Source organism: Pyrus communis, chromosome 3 (genome assembly GCF_963583255.1).
Source record: "Pyrus communis chromosome 3, drPyrComm1.1, whole genome shotgun sequence".
Taxonomy (NCBI): Eukaryota; Viridiplantae; Streptophyta; class Magnoliopsida; order Rosales; family Rosaceae; genus Pyrus; species Pyrus communis.
Genome location: NC_084805.1, coordinates 27,856,053 through 27,882,415, shown reverse-complemented (window position 1 = coordinate 27,882,415; position 26,363 = coordinate 27,856,053). Strand labels below are relative to the sequence as shown.

General features: G+C 38.4%; 6 protein-coding genes and 1 non-coding gene across 11 annotated transcripts; 4 read left to right on the top strand and 3 right to left on the bottom strand.

Annotated features, from left to right (window-relative positions):
- Positions 1-302: 302 nt before the first annotated feature.
- LOC137729369 (CBS domain-containing protein CBSX5-like) lies at positions 303-1,817 on the top strand. The gene is made up of 2 exons (XM_068468308.1): positions 303-738; positions 906-1,817. The coding sequence occupies exons 1-2, from the start codon at positions 380-382 to the stop codon at positions 1,729-1,731; spliced, it is 1,185 nt and encodes a 394-aa protein (XP_068324409.1). The 5' UTR covers positions 303-379; the 3' UTR covers positions 1,732-1,817.
- A 1,466-nt stretch (positions 1,818-3,283) lies between these two features.
- On the bottom strand, positions 3,284-6,242 carry LOC137728893 (uncharacterized). Of its 2 annotated transcripts, XM_068467686.1 has the most exons (4): positions 5,824-6,242; positions 4,151-5,631; positions 3,907-3,997; positions 3,284-3,808 (listed from the first exon to the last, which is right to left on the bottom strand). In XM_068467686.1, the coding sequence occupies exons 1-4, from the start codon at positions 6,047-6,049 to the stop codon at positions 3,612-3,614; spliced, it is 1,995 nt and encodes a 664-aa protein (XP_068323787.1). In that variant the 5' UTR covers positions 6,050-6,242; the 3' UTR covers positions 3,284-3,611. The 2 variants fall into 2 exon arrangements, with proteins under 2 accessions (XP_068323787.1, XP_068323786.1); XM_068467685.1 differs by having other exon boundaries at positions 4,151-6,242.
- Positions 6,243-10,429: 4,187 nt separating this feature from the next.
- On the top strand, positions 10,430-14,440 carry LOC137728961 (E3 ubiquitin-protein ligase AIRP2-like). 3 transcript variants are annotated; one of them, XR_011067949.1, is made up of 6 exons: positions 10,432-10,693; positions 11,989-12,139; positions 12,232-12,298; positions 12,390-12,624; positions 13,349-13,980; positions 14,093-14,440. XR_011067949.1 is itself a non-coding variant. In XM_068467776.1 (5 exons), the coding sequence occupies exons 1-5, from the start codon at positions 10,614-10,616 to the stop codon at positions 13,557-13,559; spliced, it is 711 nt and encodes a 236-aa protein (XP_068323877.1). In that variant the 5' UTR covers positions 10,430-10,613; the 3' UTR covers positions 13,560-14,440. The 3 variants fall into 3 exon arrangements, 2 of the variants coding, with proteins under 2 accessions (XP_068323877.1, XP_068323876.1); XM_068467776.1 differs by having other exon boundaries at positions 10,430-10,693; positions 12,423-12,624; positions 13,349-14,440; XM_068467775.1 differs by having other exon boundaries at positions 13,349-14,440.
- An 825-nt stretch (positions 14,441-15,265) lies between these two features.
- LOC137729701 (sphingolipid delta(4)-desaturase DES1-like) lies at positions 15,266-17,300 on the top strand. The gene is made up of 2 exons (XM_068468709.1): positions 15,266-15,538; positions 16,314-17,300. The coding sequence occupies exons 1-2, from the start codon at positions 15,371-15,373 to the stop codon at positions 17,130-17,132; spliced, it is 987 nt and encodes a 328-aa protein (XP_068324810.1). The 5' UTR covers positions 15,266-15,370; the 3' UTR covers positions 17,133-17,300.
- A 334-nt stretch (positions 17,301-17,634) lies between these two features.
- Positions 17,635-19,469, bottom strand: LOC137727304 (tetraspanin-19-like). 2 transcript variants are annotated; one of them, XM_068466168.1, is made up of 6 exons: positions 19,085-19,469; positions 18,787-18,886; positions 18,472-18,588; positions 18,234-18,338; positions 17,868-18,029; positions 17,657-17,773 (listed from the first exon to the last, which is right to left on the bottom strand). In XM_068466168.1, the coding sequence occupies exons 1-6, from the start codon at positions 19,252-19,254 to the stop codon at positions 17,762-17,764; spliced, it is 666 nt and encodes a 221-aa protein (XP_068322269.1). In that variant the 5' UTR covers positions 19,255-19,469; the 3' UTR covers positions 17,657-17,761. The 2 variants fall into 2 exon arrangements, with proteins under 2 accessions (XP_068322270.1, XP_068322269.1); XM_068466169.1 differs by having other exon boundaries at positions 17,635-18,029; positions 18,508-18,588.
- A 549-nt stretch (positions 19,470-20,018) lies between these two features.
- TRNAV-UAC (transfer RNA valine (anticodon UAC)) lies at positions 20,019-20,091 on the top strand. The gene has a single exon. It is a non-coding gene; the product is annotated as a tRNA-Val (tRNA).
- Positions 20,092-20,596: 505 nt separating this feature from the next.
- On the bottom strand, positions 20,597-26,229 carry LOC137729431 (general transcription and DNA repair factor IIH subunit TFB2-like). The gene is made up of 15 exons (XM_068468377.1): positions 25,727-26,229; positions 25,103-25,270; positions 24,938-25,006; positions 24,618-24,711; positions 24,333-24,433; positions 24,166-24,211; positions 24,014-24,073; positions 23,475-23,543; positions 23,139-23,222; positions 22,938-23,021; positions 22,724-22,809; positions 22,114-22,204; positions 21,491-21,571; positions 21,196-21,270; positions 20,597-21,104 (listed from the first exon to the last, which is right to left on the bottom strand). Exons 1-15 carry the CDS (start codon positions 25,837-25,839, stop codon positions 20,961-20,963), a joined length of 1,365 nt encoding a protein of 454 aa, XP_068324478.1. The 5' UTR covers positions 25,840-26,229; the 3' UTR covers positions 20,597-20,960.
- Positions 26,230-26,363: the final 134 nt, after the last annotated feature.

The window sequence follows — 26,363 nt, the reverse complement described above, 5'->3', positions numbered from 1 at the left end:
ATGATTTATGGCCACATGATATACGATGAATGAACACGATTTATGAATTCCTGAGATCCTCACAAGGATCCGGTGAGGATCCGGACTCCAGTGGCTGATCGCAACAAAACAGAAGAATCCGTGACAAATAAGAGTACGGAGATGAGTTGGCATATTCTAAGCGAGAGTCCAAATCCGTGTCTACTACGTAACAGCCGCCTTTAAATAGCCTTCCAAGTTCCAACCTCCCAAATTCACAAACAATTAAATCTCTTTTAATTCTCAAATTTAATGCTCATTTTCCTTAACAATTTCTGAACCTCAAGCTCTCAATCTTCTCACGTTTGATCGGTTGATTGGATTTCGGTTTTTGATCTTCAGTTTTCGACTTTGTTCGTGCATGGCACCGCGTCTGCTTTTGCAAGAAGTGTCCGATCTTTGCCTCGGGAAGCCTCCGCTAAAGTCCGTGTCGATCTCCGCCACGGTCGGAGAGGCATTGTCGGCCCTAAAGCGGTTCGGCGAGGGCAGCCTCAGCGTCTGGAGCTGTGACCACTCGGAAAAGAGCAACGTCGATATCATCTGCAGCTCTGACTCCGCGGAGGACTGCCGATGCGTAGGAAAGGTTTGCATGGTGGACGTTATATGCTTCTTGGGGAAAGAAGAGAACTTGACGTCTCCGGCTACGGCGCTCGAGGCACCGCTGGAGGTTTTGATTCCAAAAGGGTCTGGCCTTGTTAGGCACTTGGAACCACACGATAGGTTTGTTTCTTGATCCTGTGCTATTTTTATTGCTTTGTGTTAATTCGTAAGGCTTTTGATTTTTTGATTTTTTTTTTTTTAATGCAAGAAAAAGGCTTTGAAAATTGTTCTTTTAGGATTTTATGTTTTATATTTGGTTTAATTTGGATTGTTTTTGTAATTTTCAGCTTGGTGGATGCCATTGATCGAATTCTAGAAGGTGCACAAAACCTAGTGATTCCGATTCAAAGCCGCCGGACCACAGCGGCAAGAAAAAAGCTCCTCCCCAACCGCTCCTTCAACACCCTCCACAACCACCGTGAATACTGCTGGCTCACACAAGAAGACATCATCCGCTACCTCCTCAACTACATAGGAGTCTTCAGCCCCACCTCAAACACCCCCATCAACTCCCTCCAAGTCATCGACAGCGAAAACTTCCTAGCCGTCCATTACGACGACCCTGCCTCTGCTGTATTGCCCCTCATTTCTCAATCCCTCGTCCAGCAAACTTCCGTTGCCATTCTTGACGTGGACGGCAGGGTGATCGGAGAGATCTCCCCGTACACCCTCAACACCTGCCACGAGTCCGTGGCCGCTGCCATTGCCACGCTTTCCGCGGGTGACCTGATGGCGTACATTGACTGCGGTGGCCCGCCAGATGAGCTGGTGCAGTTGGTGAAAGAGAGATTGGAGGAGAAGAAGTACGGGGCGTTTTTGGAGCTAATGGAAGAAGAGTCAATGTCATATTCTTCTTCTTTCTGTTCAACGTCTTCGGATGAAGAGTTTGGGTGGGGAAGGAGATCCGGGGGAGGTTATTCGGCACGGTTAGTAAGGAGGTCGGAGGCGATTGTGTGCTATCCGTGGAGCTCCTTGGTGGCGGTGATGGTTCAGGCGCTTTCGCATCGCGTGAGTTACGTGTGGGTTGTAGAAGAGGATGCAACTTTGTTCGGCACTGTTACCTTTGCAAGCATGTTCAAAGTCTTCCGGGAAAGTCTGAGGTCTTTGGCATAACCCTGGATCAAGTTTTTCTTTTTGCACATTTTTTGCGGTATGTGCATTCGTCATTCATAAAATTTGACCTAATATTATAATAATAATTAAGTGGCGGTAAAAAAAAAATCTCTATAAAAGTTAAATTAGTACGCTTGGGATTCAAAAATATTGTATATTTGGATGATAAAATGCTAGGAATGTTCACAAGAATCCATAGAAAATAACAATAATACGTGCAAGACTGTGGACCTAGAGTTCTTGTGGACCTAGAGTTCTTGTGGACCTGGAGTTCTTGTGTCCAAACAATTTTTAAGATGTGCAAGACTGCGGGCCTGGAGTTTCTTGTGTCCAAACAATTTTCAAGTACACATGGACCAACTCAAAGGAATGATATTCCCCTTCACAACATTTGTATATCTCGCTTATTAGTGATGAGCTAGAATATCGCTACAACATATTGAGAACGACACACGGAAATTAAAACATTATAGACAACAAAAATACGTGAAGGGGAACTATCTTATTCCACTATAGCAATCCAAATCAAGATAAGTAAAGGAAAATGGAATGGAAACGAACTTCTTCGCATCAATATCAGGAATGTTACTCCTTGCATCATTCTCGGCAATCACCTACGCACAAGTTCAGATTCGAACACGGTTAATATATCCGGCTAATTGAATGCAAGATAGTTGGTTCTTGTTTGAATGAATGGCTGAGGAAGGAAAACACATTTGATACGGGCTGAATTAGCTGAAGGCGGTGATGCAATGGTTGCGGATCTTCGGTTGCATGGAAGTATGCCGAATTAGAATCAGCGGGGTCTTATGCTTCCTGATGATTTCATATTTCAATACACTACAAATGCAATGGATGCTGTGATCAACCTTCAGCTGACGGCGCGCGGGGATGCAATGGAATACTTGCTTTTGTGATCATCCGTAAGGTGCTCGTTCGTGATTTTGATAACCCACGGATTGTGAAAGTCTGGCGGATCACTGTTGAAAGGGTTCGGTACGATAGAGAGGATGGATTGATCTTAGACTGTATAATAGTGTCCTGCATTTGAGCAAGATTTGCTTCCGCAGGTCTATGCTGTCGATAATTTGGAGTTGCCTCCTCTGACAGTGGCGTATGCATTTCGGTACATTTGCTTTCAGCATGGGAATCCTCGTAACAAGAGTTCGCCATCAACGTATGGCGAACTCTTATTATGAGTTGTAGAAAAATAGAATGTACAGATGTGGCCGTTCATGGTGAAGGTGGCCCTCCTCCTCCTCCCCCTCCTCCATTTGGTGGCGAAGATGTTCATGGTGGCCCTCAAATTGGTGGTGGTGACTTTCATGGTGATCATGGTGCTGATCCTGCAATTGGTGGTGCTGGCGTTCGTGTTGCTCATCCTGCATTTGGTGGCGGTGATGTTCATGGTGGCCCTCAAATTCATGGTGATCGCGATGCCGATCCTGCAATTGGTGGTGGTGATAATTTCCTTGACTCACACTCCTAAAGTTGTGGTTGTAATAATTCTTCCAATGTTGTCACAGATGCCTTGATGTATGCAATCGATAAAGAAAATAAGGATGACGATGTTTTTCTTCGTGTGACCCAGATGTTGATCCGACCACCTGATTAATCATTGTAAATTTACCATGCTCCTTCAAACTATTTTACATAAAAAAAAGTAACATCCTCACGATCAACCTATTACATATGTAATTCTCCAATGTGATAAAACTTTCTTCCATCTTCACTTGTCCATCACCTTTTTTTCTTATTATCTATACACATACATCAAAGAAGCACCGTCTGCATAATTTCGCGCATGGAGAGCCTACAGGGACACAATTTGGAAAACGAAATGGAGAAACCGATGCAACAACGTATTGTTTCAGGTTTAGTTAAGAGTAAAGTCGCCTACTGCCAAGCTCCGACGCACACGACGATAAGGCTTCTCTCACGTGGACATTGTTCGAATCCATCTTGAGTGCATCTTCATACAGCCTCTTTGCCTGCTGTAGTAACTTCACCTTCTCTTTACCATTGCTAGGCCGTAGGCGGGATCTTTGCTGTAGTGCCACACCCCATCGAAGCAGAGCTGCAATTACAGGTTTTCGAAATCCAAATAGAATCAAATATTTTATGACTATCTTCCAAAAAATTATGACAATGAGGAGAGAGAGACCAGAAACATACCATTTGGTGCATAAACATTTCCCTTTGACATCATGGCATTGAACTTATCGATTGCAGCCAAGAACAGTTCGTCAGCATCAAAAGCTGCTTCCTGAAATCCACAGAAGAAGGGGTTTAAAGCCTAATTCAACCGACGATAATCTGGCTTACTCAACTGAGCAATTTTAAACAGTTCCTCAACCCTCATTGAAGAACAATTCTTTTTCAAGATAAATGAAAAAAAAAATTATTAACAAGTTCTTACCGGCCCAATATCTGCAATCAACTGCGCACGGAAGGTGAGAGCAAGACCCCAATTATATAGGGCTCTCATATCATTCCCGTCAATTGATAACGCCATTCTATACCTTCTGCCTGCTTCCACAAGAAGTTCCTCACACTCTTCACACACAATAATGAGGAGTGATGCAATGTCATCTTTACTGGTGACTTTATCCCGAATTCTAATCCATTTCTCAACAGATAAGGGGTCACTTCTCGAAAGGTGCATTCTCAACTCGCGACTAATCCTTAATTTTAATTCTCCATGAAGAAGGTAAGTGTTGCCCAACTGGCCCACTGCCAGCAAACTCATGGGCTTCATAGATATGGCTTTGGACAGCAACTTGGCTGACCTGTACAATACTATCTCTGCACGCTCTTCATTGTGTCCGACCCTTACAAATTCCTTGGCTTGTTTTAGAAGATCATTAGCTTCCGTAACATACCTATCAAACAATATATCATCCGAAACCAACGAAGATGAAAGGGAAGGTAGTTCACTCTCATGTCCAGACAGGTGATCAGCCAAATGAGAATCGTCATTGCGATTTACATGCCCTTCTCTACTATGAGACTCATAAGTTTCATTCACATTTTTCCCCCTGATATTAGGTGGTCTGTAAACCCCATTAGATTGCTTCAGCATTTGTTCTTGTACAAGGGAAGCTTTATTGTCCATCTGTTTCGTTCTGACACCGAAATCTACAGAATCAAGTAGACTTTCAGGGGATTCCCACGTTTCAGTGTGATTATTATGATCCATCTTCAAAGACACGTGACTGTTGCTCGTGAATTGCAATCCATTATTCTGGTAATTAAACTTTTTCCCAGATGTATATCTGTTAGGACCCCCATCCACCTCCTCTGAACTCAACGTATTATTTTCAAAAGCAACTTTGATTCTTCCATATCCAGCCTCATCAAAACCAGACTCATTAAACACTTCTTGAGAATGAACAGAACCGAGAACCACTCCTTTAACAGAAGGCACTGGATCATTCCCTCGAGCTTGATCATCCATCACTTTCTCCGTAGTCTCTCGCTTAACATTGTTTTTCACTCTACCAGACTTCGAATCAGCCAATTTGTCTTTGAATAAACCTCCGATGTACTGGAACAACTCGTATCCAATCCCAACGGGCTCTTTCTTTCTTTTACTCGCCTTTTTGCTCTCAGCTAACTCAGCACTGAACTTGCCCAAATTTTTAACAGACTCATCAATAACATTCCTAGCATTCGACACCGACAAACTAATACTTTCAATGACCTTTACATATCTTCCCAAATCAGTAACTGTAATTTCTCTCGAATCAATAGCTTTCTGTATATCATACTTCAAATTACCAACTTCAACGTGGAAATCGTCGAAAATTTCCACCAATTTCCTCAATTTATCAGAATTAGCAATTAAATTTTCTTCCTTTCCCCTTCTCTTATCTCCAATTAAGCTCACTTCACCAACACCTTCACTACGAACAAATCCAAATGAAAACCCAACTGCGAAAACTAAAATCAAAGCGGGAAACACAACAATAGAAGAAACCCTAACCCTAGAAATGGCGAAAGCACACACAAGGCCTAACAGAAACACGGAAACATGCTTTTGATCGTCGATTCCGATAGAGTTCAGAAATTGACGAAACTGATCGGACTCACCAGAGGGACCCGGGTCGCCGGCGAGTGTGAAGTCATCCCACCCGCCGTAAGAGTCAGAAGCACACCGAGCTCTGACCGTTCCGGGATTGCAAGACCATTTTCTGCGAGATATGTGAAGAAAGTTCTGGTTTTCCCGAGAAGGTGACGGAAAATGGAAGATGAAAGCCGACGGCGAGGATTGAGGATTCAAAAAATTGATGGTGAAGTGGGAAATCAGGGTTTTCATTGGGAATTCCGAGGAGGGGTACGGGCTGTACGGACGACCGCGCTGCTATCTTGCACGGCAACAACGGCTGAGCTTCTTCAGCTCCCGCAGTCCTGAGCTGAGTGAGTGCACAGTAAATTGATGCGATTGAAATTATATGGGCATTTTGTGAATACACAGATGGTGGTGGGCAGTTTTGTCAGTTCGGTACTCTTAGTTTTAGTTTCTCACGACTTGGTTCATTTCATCGGCGTTTGGCTTTTGGCTTTTCCGATTTGTAACTAAGTCGCTTTCTTTTTTAGGGGACAGCGAAACCGGACACAAAGAAGCATTAATTTGTAATTTCATATTTTTGACATAATATTTTATAATGTTTGCACGATAATTAACGTTAAAATATGAGATGATAAAAAGTTCATAAAAAGTCTCATTTTAACAGAAGCTCTTTACCATTTCTCATTAGACCAAATTTTAGTTAGTATCGTGTCTTAAACTTGAATAGAGGTAATTTTTTTTTTTTTTTTTCAAAAGAGAAATACTAAGGGGATTCTTTATGGACTGTCTGCCATCTCGAGAAATACTAAGGAGACTCTCTCAAAAGTAGGACTCTCTGACTTTCTGTCACTTTATATTTTTTGCATAATATTTTATAATTAACATTAAATTATGAGATAATAGAGAATTTATAGAGAATCACACTTTAAAATAATTTTCTTAGCGTTTCTCTTCTCAGATATGTGAATGATTTTTAACAAAAGTGATGTTCCAAATCTAAAAGCAATGATTGTCTTTCCATGGATTTCATAAGCCGAAGTTAACGGGAATGATTTCCCAACCACCAAATTAAAACTTGAATTGGCAGCAATGATGCTAATTATGTTATCATCTGTTAACATCCAAATTGATCCATTTTCGCTTTGTTGGAACTTGGAACATATAGATCATTGCAACGAGTTATATCTAGTATTAAAGTTTTTGCAACTGCCGAGTAATTGAAATGAATTTGAGTCCTGTTCGTTGTTTGTTGTGTCAAAATGTTCGATTGACATGACTGAACAATATGAGTTTTGAATTTACAATAAAATGAGTTATCTAATCCATCTTTATACACAAGTTATAAATCATGTTTTATATACCATTGTCAATCCATTTTTATCCCTCAATCCTATGCAGCCGACCAAACAAACCTTCAATAAAAAGAGACTATAAACATATAATAAACCCATTAATTGACAAACTGAGACTCATCAAATTATAAATGGAGCTTATATATTAAGAATCAAAATACAATACTTGCAAAGGGAATACTAATTTGACTAACATAAAGATATTGCACGAGAAAAAAAATATCGGATTCTCTCCTTTTTAAATTTCCTTCTCTCATCTCCTTTCTCACTTTTCTCTTTGTCTTTTCTTTTTATAAATAAATTAATATAAAATATTAACATAATTTAATCGTAATAATTCAAATAGGAGAAGACTGAATAAAATAAAACTTTAAATGGAAGAGAATCTTGCTCCGAAAAGACACAAAGACACAAAAAATCATAAGAAATCTGATGTAACGACAAACTCAACTGTTAGCACACAAATGGGTAATATGAGGGCTATGATATAGAAGATGATCGCCAAACCTAAACTTACTTTATTCATGTGTGTATATATATATTTATTTATTATCCGTCGCCAAACTTTTTTAGTTTGGTGTCTAATTACGCTCAATCTCAATCTTCTCCCAAACCACAAATTTGGAACATGATGTGGAAAACACACATGCACCCATCATAATATGGCAGGTCTTTTCAATACAATTCAAGTAATAGTATTAGTAAATACATCAAATCAAGTACGAGAAAGGCTGTATGTGGTCTGATATTCTTATGGATCAAAACTCTCTCCCCTCAATTATAGTTTCGAACTCTCTTATCTCTTTTTAATAATAACAAAATTTTCATGAAAAAAAAAGTATAAAAGAGACTAGGTTAGGTGGATTATATTTGTAATCGGTATTGATTACCTCGTACTTGTTAATGAGATTGCATTAAGCACGTCCTAAAACTTGAGTTGATAGAGCAAAGACTCAATCACAATGAATGAGTAGAGAAATACGACTAAAGTCTAACCTTAAATATTGTTAGGTTTAAAACTCACTAACCTTCATGCATGCACTCACGCGCGTGCATAAGACATTTTTTCGAATCACCATGTGCTACGTGCGACTTACATATTTTAAATGTATTTATATGCGTGAATTGATAAAAGGAAAGTCAAATATTTGAAGTAAATAAATAATCTTAGATCATATTAGAAAAAAAAAACCACATACAAACCAATCAAAGCAGCTTAATTCGCATAATAAAATCGACCTTTCAATTTTCATCTACATTCTACTGAATTTACGTTAAGAATAGAGAAAATAATATTTAATAAATAACTGATTGAATTATATTATTGCTAGCTCATTGTGAGGCTAAGCCCACTGTCACATCCCGGCCCAGGGCAAATCACTTACCGTAGTACGATATTGTCCGCTTTGGGCTTACCATTCCCTCACGGTTTTGTTTTTGGGAACTCACGAGCAACTTCCCCGTGAGTCATTCATCATGAGATTGCTCTAACTCCCTTCTCGCTTAACTTCGGAGTTCCTACGGAACCCGAAGCCAGTGAGCTCCCAAAAGGCCTCGTGCTAGATAAAGACGAGAATATACATTTAAGGATCACTCCCCTGGCCGATGTGGGATGTCAAAATCCACCCCCCTTAGGGCCCGACGTCCTCGTCGGAACACCACGACCAGGGTTAGGCTCTGATACCAAATGTTACATCCCCGCTGGGGCAGATCACTTACCGTAACACAATATTGTCCGCTTTGGGCTTACCATTCCCTTACGGTTTTATTTTTGGGAACTCACGAGCAACTTCCCAGTGGGTCACCCATCATGAGATTGCTCTAGCTCCCTTCTCACTTAACTTCGGAGTTCCTACGGAACCCGAAGCCAGTGAGCTCCCAAAAGGTCTCGTGCTAGGTAGAGATGAGAATATACATTTAAGGATCACTCCCTTGGGCGATGTGGGATGTCACACCCACCCTCATCCTCCTTAGTATAGATAATATCGTTTATTAAAAAAAACATTTGATAACTAATTTAACTACATTATTATGAGCGTGCGAAATACCTTTTTTATAACCGGCATTACACGTCTCTTAATGTATTGAACGTGTTTAAAAATAGAGAGAATAATATTTAATGAACAATTGATTGAATCACATTATTACTAGTCTATTGTTAGGTACTAATTAAAAAAATCTACAAAAAGAATTATTAAAAAAACACTATTAAAATGACAAAAATACCCCTACATTATTTGGTGCATTGTTTTGGGTTACTTCTTAAATTTTTTGTTTTGGGGGTCTTTTTGTCCAAAACTTTTTAGTGAAGCTTGTAACACCAAAAAAGAAGAAGTTGGCTTTATATATAAAGATATAGTTTGAGAGATACATAAGCATAACTACATTGGTGGACTCCGTTTATCCACTTGAATTGAACCATTTATATGTAGGTTAGATTAATTTAATGCATAAAGTCTTAAATCATTTGAAGTTTAGATATTTATGAACGGAAAAATTGTTAGTATATTGTACATAACGAGAGAGTTTTAACGCGACTATCATATTATAACTGTATCATGTGATGTTACAATTCTATAATAACACATTTTTTTTATTATTAACAACCATATATTATTGTCATTTAATACTACGGTCTAGTGATATTCTTCTTCATCTAAGTGAAAGGTTTTAGGTTCAATTCTCACTAAAAACAAAATTGAACCACATATGTTGTACCGCCCCGTGTTTCCAATACATTAAAAAATTTCTCTTATGTGAAACCTTTGTATTACAGATTGTTAGCATGTGTTTCGATTTTGTTTCTCTAAATAATATCACTTGAATCACACGTCACTAACAATACATAATAGTGTGACAACTGTATCAAAAACTTCACCTAATTTTACCAACCCTAAGAGGTTAAAAAAAAAGAAAGATAAAAGATAAAATTAAAAAGGGTAATTTTGAAAATAGATGAAGTGGGAGGGGCAAAAGTAGAGGAGAAGGCGGGTGTAACGATCATCACATCGGTGCGTGGAGGAAAAGCTAACGAGTAGAAAGGGAAGGGGAAAAGTGGCAGACAAAGGCCAAAGGGAGTGGACATAACACCCGTGAAATTTTCGACGCTATTCCCTCCTTTTTTTTTTTTTTTTCATAAAAAATAAATTATATATAATTCTTTTATTACGATTACTTTTAAATAAATATTGAGTTGGGCGGACACGTGTCCAGGCGCGGTCTCGTCTTCGTTTTCAAGAACACCATAGAAGCAACACGAAGGCTGAGGCGACTGCAAAAGAAAAGGGGGAGAGAGGGAGGGGGAGAGAGAGAGAGGGTGGAGAGAGAAAGCGAGGGTTTTTGGGAGTGGGAAGGGAAAAAAATTAGGGTTCTTCTTGTAGGGGCTGATTGAACATTTCTCTATCTCTTTGGGTTTGTAATTATTTCAAATTTTTAAAAGAAATTTGGAAAATTCGGAGATGTACATAGCCTCAATGCGAAAGTCGTTCAAGGACTCTCTGAAAGTTCTTGAAGCTGATATTCAGCATGCAAATACTCTGTAAGTAATCGTCTCTCTGTTTTTTTTTAACGGGTTTTTCTAGTTTTGATGTTTTCTTCTGAAAAATTGCTTTTATTTAATTATTATTATTAATTTTGGGTAATATTGTTCTTGAATTCGAATGTTAAAGGTTTAAACTTTAACTCCATTTTTATTCTTATTTCATGTTGGAAATGTAAGATTTTTTACCTTTCAGTTTGTTTATTTTGATTTATTTACTTTTTGATCGTCAATTTATTTATGTTTTAGTTACTAAACTGCTTAAAGATCAAATTTTTGCTCTGTTTAGTTATTATTATTTATTTTTCTGGAAACAATGGCAGAATCACAAAGCTTTAATTTTTTTCTATTTTTATAAAAAAAATTAAGTTTCTTCTCTTTCATTTGTAATTTCTGGGTCTTTTTCATAAAAATAAATAAATAAATAAATAGTTGACAATTAGTTTGCACTGACAATATGATTCTGGGAAAGCAATTGTTTAAGTAGATATTTATTGGTGCATTATCCTTATCTTGATGAATTGTGAGTGAGCATTAGCAACCTAACCAAAATTGTCAGCGATTAAATAAGTTCACGTGGCCAATGGGTTCCACCTGCTGGCTGCTGCATTTAATTATTTGTGCATTATTATTGGAATGTAATGTTTAGTGTCATTGTTTTGAATGCTATATATGCTTGGTACTGTATGATCGTTTTAATCTGTGCAGTTTTTCGTGTTTTACGTTGTTTTGAGAACTTGGGTGGTTACACTGGCAAATAGATGATTTGTGAAAAACGTGCTTAATCATAGTTCTTAATAGAATGCTGCAATGATAAGCTCGATTCAAAAGATGGTTTTATCGATAGAGACTAGTTGGATTGGTATCTTTTAGGCCTAATTGGATTATTAGTCCTGTGGTGATTGGATAATTGGAAGATAGTCCCTGTGCCAAAAAGACTAGGATTTAAGCCCCAGTGGTGAAGTCTGTAAGGATTTATGCCCAAAATTGAAAATTCCGTCAATTTTTTGATAATGAGTAGCGCGTGAGCCTACCCCACGTGCTAATAATTAACAAAAAGTAGACAGAATTTTCAATATTGGGCATAAATCCTAACAAACTTTACCAAAGAGGCTTAAATCCTAGTTTTTTACCACATGAGCTATTTTCCAACTAGCCTATCACCACGGAGACTATTAATCCAATTAAGCCTATCTTTTATGACTTGATGATAAATTCTGTGATCTTGGTAGCTTAATCCAATAATTAGTTTTCTGTTTCTATTTGAATTCCTTATGTGGAAATGTGAAGTGCAGGGCCTCAGATTTTCCGAGGGAGTATGATGGTGCCTGTGTTCAGATGAGAATGTCATACAGTCCAGCCGCTCATCTCTTCCTTTTTCTGGTGCAATGGACTGACTGCAACCTCGCAGGAGCCCTTGGGCTGTTAAGAATTCTAATTTACAAGGTTGAAGCTTGTAGCTTGATTAGCTTCTGTTTCTTTGAGTTAGATTCCAATCATGGATGTGGGCGACCGCCTCATTTTTGCTTATGCCACAGGTTTATGTGGATGGCTCGACCACCATGTCTACCAAGGAAAGGAAAGCAAGCATCAGAGAGTTCTATGGTAAATTTCTGATTTCACAACTTTTACTTTTTGGTTCTTGTTGAGCAGGTAAAGGGTTTATTTTCCTACTGATGCCTCATTTTGTGGGCAGCTGTTATTTATCCATCTTTATTGCAACTTCAAGGAGGTGTCACCGATAGTGAAGATAAAAGGCAGAAGGCAGTGTGCCTGGAAAGGTATCGCAAAAGAGATGATGAGGAAAGTCGACAGTGTTCAGATATAGACATTGAAAGAGAAGAGGAATGCGGTATATGCATGGAGACAAATAGTAAAATTGTATTGCCCAACTGCAACCATGTTTTGTGCCTGAAATGTTACCGTGATTGGTACTCTCTCTCTCTCTGACCTTATTTAAACATTAAAGTTTGCCTGCTCCTCTATATTTCTGGTAATTTTTTTCGGAATGTTTTGAATCTTGCACATAAATTATGTTGCTTTGAGTATCAAAAGTTGATAAGACTCTGAGCCCTGCATTTAGATTAAAATGGGTTGTGAATGTGCTAAGACTAATGAAACTAAGTGTTCCCAATCTTAAAATGTATGCGATGCAATGCATGGGTAACTTTGCCCAAATTTGAATTGCACTTTGAGCTATGGCATCATGAGCTTATTGGTATTAAGTTATGGTAATTGGAAATTGAATGTAGGAATGATTGTAATGTCGACTTGCGGCTACTTGGTTCAGTAGATAGGTTGCAGAAGCATCTCCCCAACTATTTTCCTGTGGGTGTGGGATAAGAACTTTTCTAGACCTCTCACTGTTGCTCTATACTTCGTCATTTGTTAAGACTCACTTACACCCATCATGGTTGTTTTGTTGGCAATTGAATCGAGAAAGAATGAGAAACCTTGTACCACGGGTTTGCCATTAAAAGTTGAGCCAGTTGTCGTCGCCCAAGTCTTAAACTTCATATGGTGTATTTTCTATGGTTCTAGCTTGTACTCTTAAATTGATTTGTTCGCTGACCAGATGAGTATTTCTTTTTTCTGGTTCATTTTTCTGTATACATGAATACGAGCGAGACTAACGCTATGTTGACATATTTGCAGGCGTACAAGATCTCAGTCGTGCCCTTTCTGTCGTGACAATCTTAAAAGAGTGAACTCGGGCGATCTCTGGGTCTACACCGACAGCAGGGACATAATTGACATGGAAACAGTGATGAGGGAGAATCTCAGGAGGCTTTTCACGTATATAGATAAGTTGCCCCTTATTACACCGGATAACCCTTTTGACTCGTATGATTCCCACCTAAGGTGATCAATGCGGTCCAAAACAGTCCCCCGTGGCAATTTAATGGACTAGTTTCCTTTCTTTTGATTACATAAGGACCGAAAATTCATTCGGCGGGTGTAAGATCTTCCCACTTCTGTTCGGAAGACCCAGCCTGAGTTATTGTAGGCTGGCGGGTGAAGTTGAGGAGTTTATAAATTGTGTGGGGTAAATTTGTACATGCTTGTACAGCTTTGAAGTTGGCTTAGTTTTTTACATACAAGTCCTTTCCTTGTTTCGAATTGAGTGGTATGGACGGAGGAACGGATGGAGGAATGTGGTGAGAATTTCGAGTTGATACTGAGTTCATGTTTCTTCGTACCAAGTTGCGACCGATATACCTGACACTTTGGAGATGGATGGGCTTCAACTGTGTTTATTGTTCCTGAAATAATGGACAACTGAACTGGTAAGTAGACTGTTGTTTTCATGGGCGCGTATGGGCCTATTGTTCTCATCATTTTGGTTTGTTAGCATATATTCATTAGTGCATGCTTTGAAACAACTAAAAGTGCTTTCAGATAACTAGAAGCAGTTTTAGCCGTGTTTGTCGCTCTTTTGGAAAAGCGTCTATTTTCAAGGGGCATTTCGATTTCAAATAAGAATCTTGTTGTGCTTCGATAAGCGTTTATGAATTGAAGGTTTTATAGACAAGAGTACTATCTATAAAAGCATTGCTAATGTACACATGGGTGGGACCCTTCTGCCAACCTGGGTAGTATGAGTGATTGACCATGGAGATATGATCTTGTTTGTGAGGATTCCGGGGATCTTTTAATTATGTAATTTCGTTGTACATAATGTGGTTGTACATTTTAATTATATTATTTAAAATTGAACATAAACAGTGCTTGATGAAAACTGATTGTAAGATGTACGATGCACATACATGAGTAAAGGATTCTTTGAATCCTCACACAGAGGATCCAGCGAGTATCCTATCTCTTGACCATGTATGAGGTTATATGAGGTTATCTTCAACCGAATGGTCCAGAGGGTTGAAAATAACCTGAAAATCGTCTCCAACTAAAGGTCAGGCCGAAGGGTTTATGGGTCCTATTGGACAAGAAAAAGGCCAAAGGGCCTATGGCCCTATTGGATAAAAAATGGCCGAAGGGGCCAATTGGCTGGTCATCTTCAGCCAGCTAGCCCAATTTCATTTTGTTTTTTTGTTCTTTCCCATTTGCCCAACCCATTTTAAGATTTAGGGCTTAGGTTTTTTTTTTTTCTTTTTATCCCAGCCCATTTTTGTTTTTTGGATGCCCAGGCCACTTTTCCGCGTAAACTTTCACTAGCGAGCATATCAGCAGCTACGTAATTGAAGTAATAAATCAAACGACAAGCTGATAACTGTTAACATAATGCCATGCCGATCAATAATTCAACGTTAAATAGTCAGACATGCGACATGGTCAGCTTCTTAGTTATACAACAATTTTAATACAAGAAGAGCTGTAAACGTATGTGGCTTTTGGTGTCCTTGTCATATATACAAGGGAAAAACACATAACTAAACTAAAAGCTTCAAAAGGTGAAAAGGACACAATTACTTTCCGGTTGGCAAACAAGTCCACATACCACAGAATATCTGGGGCCCCATAATTTTAGCCACTCCCCTTGCACGGCTTTGCCAAATTTGAACAAAATCCAGCGATTTACCCAATTAATTCTAATAATTTTAAACAAATTGAAAACAGCTCACATTCAAAGAGAAGCAGAGAGAGAGAGAGAGAGCCAGGAAAACAAGAGAGAAGGAAAGAAAGGGTCTTTCGAGAGAGAGAGGAGGAGGAGAGAGAGAGATGGGAAGAGGGGGTGAGAGAGAGGCAGCAGAAGAGGAGGGAGTAATGGCTACAGACTTCTTCTGGTCCTACACGGATGAGCCTCACGCTTCTAGGCGCCGTCAGATCCTCTCTCAGTACCCTCAGATTAAGGAGCTCTTCGGTCCCGACCCTTGGGCTTTCCTCAAGGTATTTCCCTCCACACATTGTCTTTCCAGAAATTCAGTCCGCCATTTTTGTTGGGTTTTCTGTGGTTTGCGTGTTTCTGCTGGTTTTTAGATCTGTGACAATGCGGGTGATTCCAAGAACATGGTTTGAATGTGATTTTGATTCGTTTCTGCAATTGGGTATCGAAAGCTTTCCGCTTTTCGGAATTTTGTTGCGAAATTTGGATGCGAAGCATCTTTGTGTTGTCCAAAACCTTAATATAAGAGTTGAGTTTCGACTTTTGAATCCCCGGATCCATTTTTCAGCTGTTATTGTTTATTTCAAGTATGTAGAACTGCACTGCTTTCTCAGATGTTAGTTTTCGCAGCGAAATATCGTGATTTAAGATGTTTTGAACAATTGGGCACATGCTATTGGGGATTTATATTGTTGTGAATGTGCTTCCTCACTTGATATATCATTCATTATTTTTCGTGTGAATCGAATCTTAGAATGAAAGAACAACCTTAATCAAAGACATTACAATTCGATCTTTGAGAACATAGTTTAACCTATTAGTTTGTGGAGCTCTGCAATTAGTGATGATGACTTGTGTAACGTGTTGCTATTGTTAATGTACTAGTTCGAGTTTGGTCTTTCGAATTCAGTTTCTAGAACCTAATTTAACTTGTCAATTTGCGGATTTTGTCTTGAGTATTTTTAGTTGTCTGGTTTGAGATGAACTGAAACTTATATGTTTTGATCAGCTGTATTATATTTTCGAGTGATGACCTTGTATTGAATCATGGTGCTGCAGATTGCGGTGGTTGTGTTACTTCAGCTCGGGACTGCTACAGCCCTCCACAATGCAGGCTGGCTGAAGATACTAGCGATAGCCTACTTTTTTGGCTCATTTCTCAACCACAACCTCTTCTTGGCCATCCATGAGCTCAGTCACAATCTCGCCTTCTCGACCCCAGTCTACAACCGTTGGCTTGGTATTTTTGCTAACCTCCCGATTGGTGTTCCCATGTCTGTCACCTTTCAAAAATATCACCTTGAGCACCACCGCTTCCAGGGAGTAGACGGCATTGATATGGACATCCCGAGCAAGGTTGAGGCTCATGTGGTGACAAATGTGGTCACGAAATCCATTTGGGTTCTCCTTCAACTCTTCTTCTATGCCCTTCGTCCTGTGTTTCTCAAACCGAAACCCCCTGGTTGTTGGGAGTTCCTCAACCTCTTCATTCAGATAGCCCTCGATGTTGCAATGGTCTGCTTTTGGGGCTGGAAATCTTTTGCTTACTTGATCCTCTCTACATTTGTCGGCGGTGGGATGCACCCAATGGCGGGTCACTTCATTTCGGAGCATTATGTCTTCAACCCTGATCAAGAGACGTATTCTTACTATGGCCCTCTCAATCTTCTAGCTTGGCACGTAGGCTACCACAACGAGCACCATGATTTCCCCAGAATTCCCGGGAGCAAGCTTCATAAGGTGAAGGACATTGCACCGGAATACTACGAGGGTTTGGAGTCGTATAAATCTTGGAGCCAAGTGATCTACATGTACATAGCGGATCGAACAGTTGGACCGTTCAGTCGAATGAAGAGAAAGGCAACAAAATCTGAATAGATTCTCTCTTCCGCATCAATTTGTTCCATTTTTTTGTATTCTTTCCTGGTTCTTAAAAGGGTTATTTGTTTACGCTGTAGTATAGGCCGATGAAAAGGAAGTTCTTTATTCATTAATTAGCAATTGGAAAAGACATTTTGTTTAAGCTATGAACCCTAATTATATATACGTAAACTGGGATACCAACGTAAGCCCTTGAAGGACGAGTTTTGGAGTCCACCAAGTTTGGAGAGAAATTCCGAAGGGTTTGATTTATTAGTGATTGAAAGATGATTACAATAGGAGACAGTCAATTGTTTAAATAACTTGATTACAACACCCTGGGATAACTCAAAGGCCTTAACAAATTAAATAGAAGCAAAACGACATTAATCAGACGACAAAAGAAAAGTTTGATTTTTATTACATAATTTGAAATGCAATTTTGGAAGTCTAAACAACCTCGGATGATCAAAATACATCATACGTGATAACAAAGCTACAAGTTTGAAATGGACGTCAATCTCTTTCCACAAAGGTATCATGGGTCTAAATCGGAGCTCGAATGCCAAATATGCAAATTCTCGCTGCGTCTTTTAGACTTCCGTCAATCCATTCTCCTCTCAATCCACCCAGCCTTTTGTTCTACATTACTTGCTTGACTAAGAAAGATTTTCAGAAACTGATGCATCAAGGGTCTCATGAAATAAAAGAAATCGAGGCAGTGAGATTGCAAGTTTAGGAGTGAATTCTTACATTCCAATTACCATTTTTGGCAGCGATAATGTATTCCGGCCGGTGACCATTAGGGTTTATGAGCGGGAGTCTTTCCGGGGGACACTCTTCATCGCCGTCGTAGCTGGATCTTCGGTTTGGCCCTGCAGACCTTAGAGCTGTGGCTAGTACGATTGACAACCCCTGCAGATTATCTATTTAGTCTCGATGACAACTGATAATATTAGTGAGCAACACTCAAAGGGCTCACTTGTGAAAAACACTTGGAATTTTTTTTTTTAATAAATCGATATTTTTACACTAATGAGAGGAGGAGTTCGGCTAAATTACATGATGAACAACCTAATTTGATATTGAAGTCATCATAAAAAACACTTTGGAAGTTACCTGTGCTAAAACGATGAACAAACCTATCCACTGAAATATGTCTAAGTTTGACTCGACAAAATCTTTGAAATCATTGAACTTTCCCGTCGGGTCATATGGTAAATCCTGAAAATTGAAGAACAAATTAAGCTAGAGCAAAAACAAAACGATATTCTAAATTGCTATAATATATTAAAAAAGATCCGAAAAAGAGTGTAAAAAGGCGATCACATTGCTTTAACCTACTAGCTTAACCCACCTCGAATAATGCAAGTGTGGTTCCCAAGATGTTTACCTTCTCCCATTCTGAATTTAAAAGTATATCTGCAGCCACTGCAAACTCCAATAGAATCACCAAAAAGATGATCAACATGTACTAAAACTTGTTCAAGGTCAACATAAATAACGTTTTTGGGGACAACCGGGTGTATACACGGCTCCATTAGTATCTCCCGTATCACGTGACGCATAAATACTAATAGGGCGATTTACACCCTGTCACACGTTAGAATCTATCGAACATAAGATAAAATCAAGTTTGCAACAATCTTTGTACAAAATGAGAGAAGGATACAAAAGAGAGGCAACAACCATTTGCATACTTTGCAGCAACAAGACCAATGCATGTTACTATGCAAAAGGTAAATCCAGCGCCAAGAGAAGTGCATATAAACCTGCCATCAGCAATGCGTCGATATCATGGTCGCCAACAAAACGGATTACTACCATTAATAGTATACGAAAATATGTCAGCAACGTGTGAAAAACTATAAAATTTGCTTTTTCGAAAATATTTATGCATAACCCTTCGTAAGGGGGATTTGGCACAGTCGCAGCTGCGACACCATATTAACAATTGGCAGGGTTCTTACCATGGAGGAAAAACATTATGATGATCAAAGGGTGAACCGTCAAAGTCCCTCAGCCAAACCCTAACCATCCAAAGACCATACAAAATCATTGCAATTCCAACCATTCCAAAAAGTGAGTTCACTGCTTTCAGCACTGACTGCAGGCAGATTCTTGCAACTGTTGCCGCCATTGTAGTAGCTAATGACTTCCAAAGCTTCTTCAACTTGGACAAAGCAAGATTAATCCCACCAATCAAATCTCGGCTTCTGAAAATGTTTTCTGACAAATAAAAGCGCTTCAAAGTAAGAAAACTTGCAAGCGTGCAACGTTTAAGTTCGATGTTTTTGGTTCCCGAATTGATGTTAATGATTAAGAGGTAGAGGTACAACTTTAATTATGTTGAAGAAACTTTGTGAGAAGTGCCGAGTAGGAAATTTCTAAGAAAGTGAGTAATGTGTCTTTTTATTATGATTTTGTGTGTGTAGATTTTGTCATGTGATACTGATATGTTGGTCTGTTCCAATCCTACGCTGCATGTTATAATGTCTATCGTGAGGTGGCAAGAATCAGTCGGTATCGGTAAAAATATTGATGTACAAATTGATGGATTATCGATAAATATATCAATACTGATATCAGTTGTCTTCGATATAAATGATGGAAATTTGCTCCTTAAGCGTGGAAATTTAAAATGAAACTTTAGGTAATATCATACGGCAGTTTGTCGATATTTAACAAATATGTCAAAAATATCGACGGAATTTGTTAATTTTAGCCGAAATTTAAGAGTTTCTACGATATGTGGTGATGCTTAGAATTCAAACCCTCTTTCCATATCTTTTTCTGATTTTTTCAAAATTTCTATGGGAATACCGATCATTGAAGAAATGTCACACACTAGTAGGACTAGAGTAATTTAAGTTATATTATACACTTCGGATATACAATTAATAAGTTGCTGTGGTGTAGTGGTTATCACGTTAGTCTTACACACTAAAGGTCTCCAGTTCGATCCTGGGCAGCAACAAATATCAACTTTTTTTTTAATTTTCCTTCTTTTTTTTTCTTTTTTTTTTAATTTTTTTAATTTTTTAAGATGATTGGTCAAGACAAACGAGGACTGATCGCATGATATATGATGAACATATGTAATTAGAGGATCCGAAGAGGATTCTCATTCAGTCAAGACAATGTATGTCCCTTGCAGGCTTGCACACAAGTCCAAACCTCCTCCTGTATATTAAAGTAGTTTTGAGTATCGCCTTATTAAATAAACAATCACATTACGGATAGATGAATTTAATGTTTAGGTGCGCAGGACGAGAACATTGAACATTGCATGCATTCGGCAACTAAACCTGGCTACAAATCATGTCATTAATACAAGGATATTGGAAGACCTCGTGTTGAGAAGAATCGAGCCTCGGACTTCCCACAAAATGGTTCGGAAATCACGTCAACTGTATATTCAGCCGAACCATGTACATTGCAATATCAAAAAAATATTTGCCGGCGAAATTCAATACACAACGTTAAAACCTTCCCAATAAATAACACATGATTTGGAAATGACTGGAAAGCAAAATTGAATGATCATAATCTGTCTGTTAATACAAGCAGGGAAATTACTTCTTTTCTCTTCCAATTTTTCAAATTTCCTCATCCGTTTTGCCCACGGCATATTCCATCTCCTAGTGTTTAGATATATTCAGCCAAAATTACCAGAATTCCGCATTCATCTTGCGATTGTTCGCTGCAACATGCCAACCATCCGATTGCAACAGAAAAGATCTCCGCCTCGTTTTCTGATAATGTTAATACTTCCGAAGGTATGACCGTGCAAGCAAGGTTCTCGAGGATATGATCGTATTGAGCTGTGCAGAACTGATAACGGACCTACCGCCTTTGACGGCTAAGATATTCTTTCATGTGCGTGTGGTTTTCTGCCTTGACCACTAAACGCATCTTCTTCGAATCTGGCTCCTCCCATAGCAGAGCATTATAGCCTCGCGCGAAGTCAGAAGTACCCTCAAGAAGATCCTGGCAGTTTTAACAGAGAAATCTTAGAAAAATCATAGAACACATAAAAATAAAAAAATACAGACATCGATTTTGGTAAGCGGATTGTCACCCTGGTTGGAAATTCATCGTAACAATAAGCTAGAGTCATCTCAACCCTATTCAGATCTGTTTCCCACAGCCTAATCTGTCAGATGCAAGTGAATTTGAAAATGTCAGAATACCAACATGCATGGAAGTCCCTTACAACATAACATAATAATAACTATCCAATTCAAAGAGCTCGTTATGTTTATATAAGAGCATAGCCGAGCTTGATATTGGACATTTTTCTTGATCGAAGTCAAGCAAATTGAACTCTCGAATATCTTGCTGAATTCAAACATGAAGATAGAGAAGGATCAAACCTGATCTGTGACATTCTCAGGTACAGATGGTACTCTCTCCGCAACACGTGGATGTGCATTTTGCTGAAGAAAAGAAATTATCTGCCAAAAAATTAAAAAAATATTAGACTTCCAGCACTCCAGAAACAGCTTCAGCAACCCTTTTCTCCCATGTGACTTGGGAGGATGTGCATGTGTGTGCATACAGAAAGAAAGGTGCTAGCAATTGAAGTCTTTTCCATAAGCACACGGGGAATATACGCTAATTAAACCAAGAACATTGAAAGCTTGAATAACCCTAAACAGCAAAGATAACTTAGCAACTAAAATGAAGGTCATCTAAAATCTTTCTGCGTAAGGAAGAATAAGAGATAAAACGGAGAAAAAAACCATGAAAGACTATTTAAGAAGAACATCTTAATTCTTAAGCTTGTGAAGCAGAACATCCCTAGAGAGGCTCCATCGTTTTACTCATTTGTCGTACAAGAATTGAGGCAGTTATCACCTGGGCAGTTATCTCAACTAAGTACACAATCGTTTTTCCACAGCTCTCAGACAACTTGAGGAGAAGGACAAAGCATAGCCAAAAGTACTTAGACTTGTACTGAAAACTAAAAGTAGAGTAACGAAAAGCCAATATTTGCCTGATCTGCAGTAATGCCATTTTCAAAAGCACTATACAAACTTTCTTTTGTTATTGCTCCAACAATAAGGTTTGGAAGTTGATATTCTACCCTGCACAGAGTAGAAGAAGAAATTCTAGTAAGAAAATAAATAAAAACTTAACTCAGAAGTCAGCAATTAACAAGAACAAGAAGTACTCAGATACCAACACAACCAAAACAACGACACCACCCATTGTAGCCAAATGCTACCACTCCCCCTTAATAACGGAAAGGTCCAGCCTGACCCTAGGATGAGAAAATTCAGAGGCAGGAGATCCAAAACTGAATTTATAAGTCTTTGTTCTTTGCAAAAAATGCAACCATGGAAGTGTTTTATAGATGCCTATTATTAAAACCTTATATATATACACACAAGCTTGTCTTGATTTTCTTCTGCCATCTTTCTTATATGTATCAGAAAATAAAATATACATCTCTTTGTGCTTTCAGCAATGCCTAGGCCATAATTAAACGGATAGAAAATAATATCTGAACAGCATGCAATGATTCTTTCACATGTCTCATGAGTAAAAGAAAACAGAAACTGCAAACTGTACAAGACAGTTGATCGACAAATTGGTCAGCATACCTTGAGAAAAGACGTAAAATTTCACAATGTAATTTAGATGTTGAGTAAGCATAGAGTCTGAAGTTTGTTTCTACAACAACAAATCCCTGAACAAAAAAGTGAGTAAAAAATTCGTAAGTAGCACATGACATGCACATCGGTTTTCTTGGTGATTAGGAATCAGTTGCAGAATAACCAATTAAAGACAAAGCTAGAATGAGTACAAATAACCTACCTGTTTCCTTGATGATGAGTCTGTCAAGCTAACTGAAAGATTAGTAGCTAATTTAGTAGGTATAAACCAACTGTCTTTCCTTCCCTGGATAAGTACACAAAAAGACAGCAATGTAAAACTTGAGGTTAGGACATGGTTAAACTATCATCTGGGAAATTATTAGCAAAATGTAATACCAAAAATAAATAACATAAGTATAACCTGCTGAAGTTTGATCAGCCCCAAATCTGCAAGATCCTTGACTATATTCTTCTGCCTCTCATTCAATGTATTTATGTTATATGCCTAACACACAAAAAGGAGAATAGAATCAAGAGGTGAGAGATAAATTCCAGGTAGAAACTTCCCATGTGGAAGAAAACACTTTTCTACAAAGAAATAATGAATTGAAAACTATGAAAAGTTCTTCCTTACTGCAGCACTATTTATATTCCAGTCGGAAAAAAACTAGTAGCCAGAAAAAAAAAATGTGGAAATTCAATAAAGCATCTGTTACTGCAAGAGAGTAGTCATGTATAAAGAGCATATAACTAATACCTCGCCTGTAACATGAAAACTAAGTTCCAGCAGGAATGAAATCAAATCTGCAGAATCTAACCCACGTTCCTGCACCAAAGAAAAAAGGTGGGGAGAGACCAGATATAAGATGAAACTCAACAACACAGCTAGTGTGAAGAAAAACTTAAGTTGCACTTTCATTTCATCTCAATAAATTAGTGTAGGATAACTGTCAACATCACAGACAACAGTGACAATGTATGTTCAACTTCTAACTCAAGTGTGCAATGAAACACATTAGGTAAAATTTTCCTTATTTCATCATAGGAACACAAACAGAATAAAATAAAAATACTAAAGAAATTTGGTTTTCAATATGAATCTAAGCCCTGGAAAGATAAACCTGCAAACCAATTCTGCAACATTCGATCACAAATCAGTTCTAAATTTAGCTTTTCTAGTACTTGATAAACTACTTGGAACCTTGATAGAAGGTCAGCGTACAGAGTTACAAGCAAAAAATATCAGGTTAATGGTCTGGAAAGGAACCAACAACCAACAATTTCATGAATCCATACCTCCGAGTTAGAGATATACTCTCTAATGATGTACCATAGTTGCGCATTTGTATCCATCAACTGTGGTGTTCACATATAGAAATAAAATCCAGTAAGAATTAAGAAAAATCAAACATACTGTGTGCAAGCAGTTGAAGCGGTTTGGTGTATACCAAGAACTGGAAACCACTTTCAGTTAATCTCGGAGCTTCTCTATCCCTGTACAAACAGATAATGGAAAACCCTGACATCAGATATGAGATACAATGTTAAACTTTTCATATGTGCAAAAGAAAGACAGGCTTGTGTAGCAGGAAAAAGTAATAACAAAAGTAAGGACCTTTGACTCAAAAGACCTCGCTGGAATGTTTTCATCATAGACGAACTGATGTTCGATGGCCTTTCAATTTGAGATGAGTTGATAAGTTGCAGCAAGAAACACTGGCATTACATGACAGCAAGTCATAAAGAAGGGCAAACCTAAATTATAAACTTCACAATACGAAAAAAATGATAATATATGCAACTATATCATAGTCACCGCAGTACACAAAAGGCAGACAAAAGATCTGAAAACACAATCATAAATTCAAAAAGGTAATAGATGCAAGGATGAATCCTGCACCTCCCATTGTTCTAGGGCAAAAGCCTCAAGATCCTCCAAGCTAGGGAGCCTCACTGTGATAGTTGAAGGCATTGATTCTCTTGGCAAAACTACACTGCAGTATCCAAAAGTATGGAGTTATAATCCTAAAACTCACTCTCTGTTTCGATCACAGCTTAGACAATAAGAAATTGTAGCTAAAGTGAACTAATGAACAGAGACCCTGAACCTTTGCATGACTGAACCCTATAAATAATGCATAAACCACTATCTTGTAATTATTTTGATCCCCAAACCTCATATACACACAAATAGTAGCAAGTAGAGGACACAATACTCACCCATGTACCAAAAGCTTCTTGAGATTAATCTGAAATATAGGATTTAAGGTGTAAGTTGCTTCCCTCTTCCTGTCATAAAGTCAAAAATGAAAACAATTTAAAAAAGATGACATCACCCAGCATCAAAACGTGTTCTGGAAAACCATAAAAGAAAGCTCGGACCACCTGCCCACGGTTTCTGTAAATATTCTCAATTGAATCAGGCGATCAATTGTAACTCTATGCTTTGAGACCCCATCAGGAAGCACCCACTCCTCCATTGACTTGGCAGTCACCGGAACTTCAATGGATAGCATTTGCAAGACATATTTCTTGGCTAGCGGTGGCAGTGACCTGTAGATTGCAGTTCTATGATTAGCACTAAGCTGGTTCATATGCACTTAATCGACAAACATAAACTCAAAAACAACCCAAGTAAACAAGGCTAATACGTGACATTGCGAAAGCAACCCGAAACCTGAAAATTCAACCTGTATGATTATCACTAAATATTACAGGCTCGGCTCGTTCATATGCACTGATCACATAACACAAACGCAAAATAACCCAAAAACAAATCAGTAATCAAAGCTATTGTGCCACAATGCGAAAAAAACCGAAACCCGAAAATTGCAGCTAGATGATTATTCACTCACTCACTCATCAAAGACTACAGGCTGGTTCCATATGCACTCAATCAACAAACAAAAACAAAAAATCAACCCGAAAATCGGTGAACAAATAAAGCTAATACTCGACATTGCGAAAGCGAAGAAAGATTGAAGTAAGAAAAGCGGAAAAGGTGGAGACCTGATAATTGCCTCGCAGATGAAAGCATTTTCGTAGAGCTTGTCGAGCTTCATGGAGGGCAAGGCAGCCACCATGTCCATGAAATTCTTCGCTATGATCCTCACCTGAGGCATCTTTGTTCTTCTCCGCTCTGAGATGCTAGGGTTTCTCTGAGCTTCAAGAATCAATCCCCTCCCAAATACACAAAATTCAAATAAATCGGAGTTTTGAAAATGTTGAAATAAAATTCAAGGGTACAAATTTGCAGATTGCGTTTCTTGGACTCTTCTGTGTGATCAGTGTGAGTGCTGGAGGTCGACAAAGTGACGTCGTATTTGTGATTTTCTCTGATGACTGAAGAGCGCCGGAGACCGTCTTGGATCACTTTCTTGTACGTTTAGTCTAGTTTTTCCGACGTGTTCGTGAGTCTGGTACGTTTTTTTATGGAGGGAGGCTAAACTCATTTTTCTTTTTCTTTTTTTGTTTTCACCAAAATTTAGTGAAAATATTAATAAAAGAAAATGGCGAAGCTTTCATAATACCAAAATATTATTATTTAAAAAAATATTTATTAAAAAAGTGTAAATCAAATTTAAATAAAATAAAAGTATTTTAAAATTAAAAAAAAAAAAAAAACTAAAAAGGTCAATTGCCAAAA

Excerpts from the sequence above, each read along its gene's own strand:
- LOC137729369 (XM_068468308.1), top strand. The coding sequence starts at position 380 with ATGGCACCGCGTCTGCTTTTGCAAGAAGTGTCCGATCTTTGCCTCGGG. Across the intron at positions 739-905 it reads CACTTGGAACCACACGATAG|CTTGGTGGATGCCATTGATC; the intron begins GTTTGTTTCTTG and ends TGTAATTTTCAG.
- LOC137728893 (XM_068467685.1), bottom strand. The coding sequence starts at position 6,049 with ATGAAAACCCTGATTTCCCACTTCACCATCAATTTTTTGAATCCTCAA. Across the intron at positions 3,998-4,150 it reads TGATTGCAGATATTGGGCCG|GAAGCAGCTTTTGATGCTGA; the intron begins GTAAGAACTTGT and ends TGTGGATTTCAG. Across the intron at positions 3,809-3,906 it reads AAATGTTTATGCACCAAATG|CTCTGCTTCGATGGGGTGTG; the intron begins GTATGTTTCTGG and ends CTGTAATTGCAG.
- LOC137728961 (XM_068467775.1), top strand. The coding sequence starts at position 10,614 with ATGTACATAGCCTCAATGCGAAAGTCGTTCAAGGACTCTCTGAAAGTT. Across the intron at positions 12,140-12,231 it reads TAAGAATTCTAATTTACAAG|GTTTATGTGGATGGCTCGAC; the intron begins GTTGAAGCTTGT and ends CTTATGCCACAG. Across the intron at positions 12,299-12,389 it reads AAGCATCAGAGAGTTCTATG|CTGTTATTTATCCATCTTTA; the intron begins GTAAATTTCTGA and ends TTTTGTGGGCAG.
- LOC137729701 (XM_068468709.1), top strand. The coding sequence starts at position 15,371 with ATGGGAAGAGGGGGTGAGAGAGAGGCAGCAGAAGAGGAGGGAGTAATG. Across the intron at positions 15,539-16,313 it reads ACCCTTGGGCTTTCCTCAAG|ATTGCGGTGGTTGTGTTACT; the intron begins GTATTTCCCTCC and ends ATGGTGCTGCAG.
- LOC137727304 (XM_068466168.1), bottom strand. The coding sequence starts at position 19,254 with ATGGCGGCAACAGTTGCAAGAATCTGCCTGCAGTCAGTGCTGAAAGCA. Across the intron at positions 18,589-18,786 it reads ATGGTTGTTGCCTCTCTTTT|TACATGTTGATCATCTTTTT; the intron begins GTATCCTTCTCT and ends AACAAGTTTTAG. Across the intron at positions 18,030-18,233 it reads TGTTCATCGTTTTAGCACAG|GGGTTGTCAATCGTACTAGC; the intron begins GTAACTTCCAAA and ends GATAATCTGCAG.
- LOC137729431 (XM_068468377.1), bottom strand. The coding sequence starts at position 25,839 with ATGCCTCAGGTGAGGATCATAGCGAAGAATTTCATGGACATGGTGGCT. Across the intron at positions 24,434-24,617 it reads TTGCCCTAGAACAATGGGAG|TGTTTCTTGCTGCAACTTAT; the intron begins GTGCAGGATTCA and ends ATGTAATGCCAG. Across the intron at positions 21,572-22,113 it reads ATGGCATTACTGCAGATCAG|ATAATTTCTTTTCTTCAGCA; the intron begins GCAAATATTGGC and ends ATTTTTTGGCAG.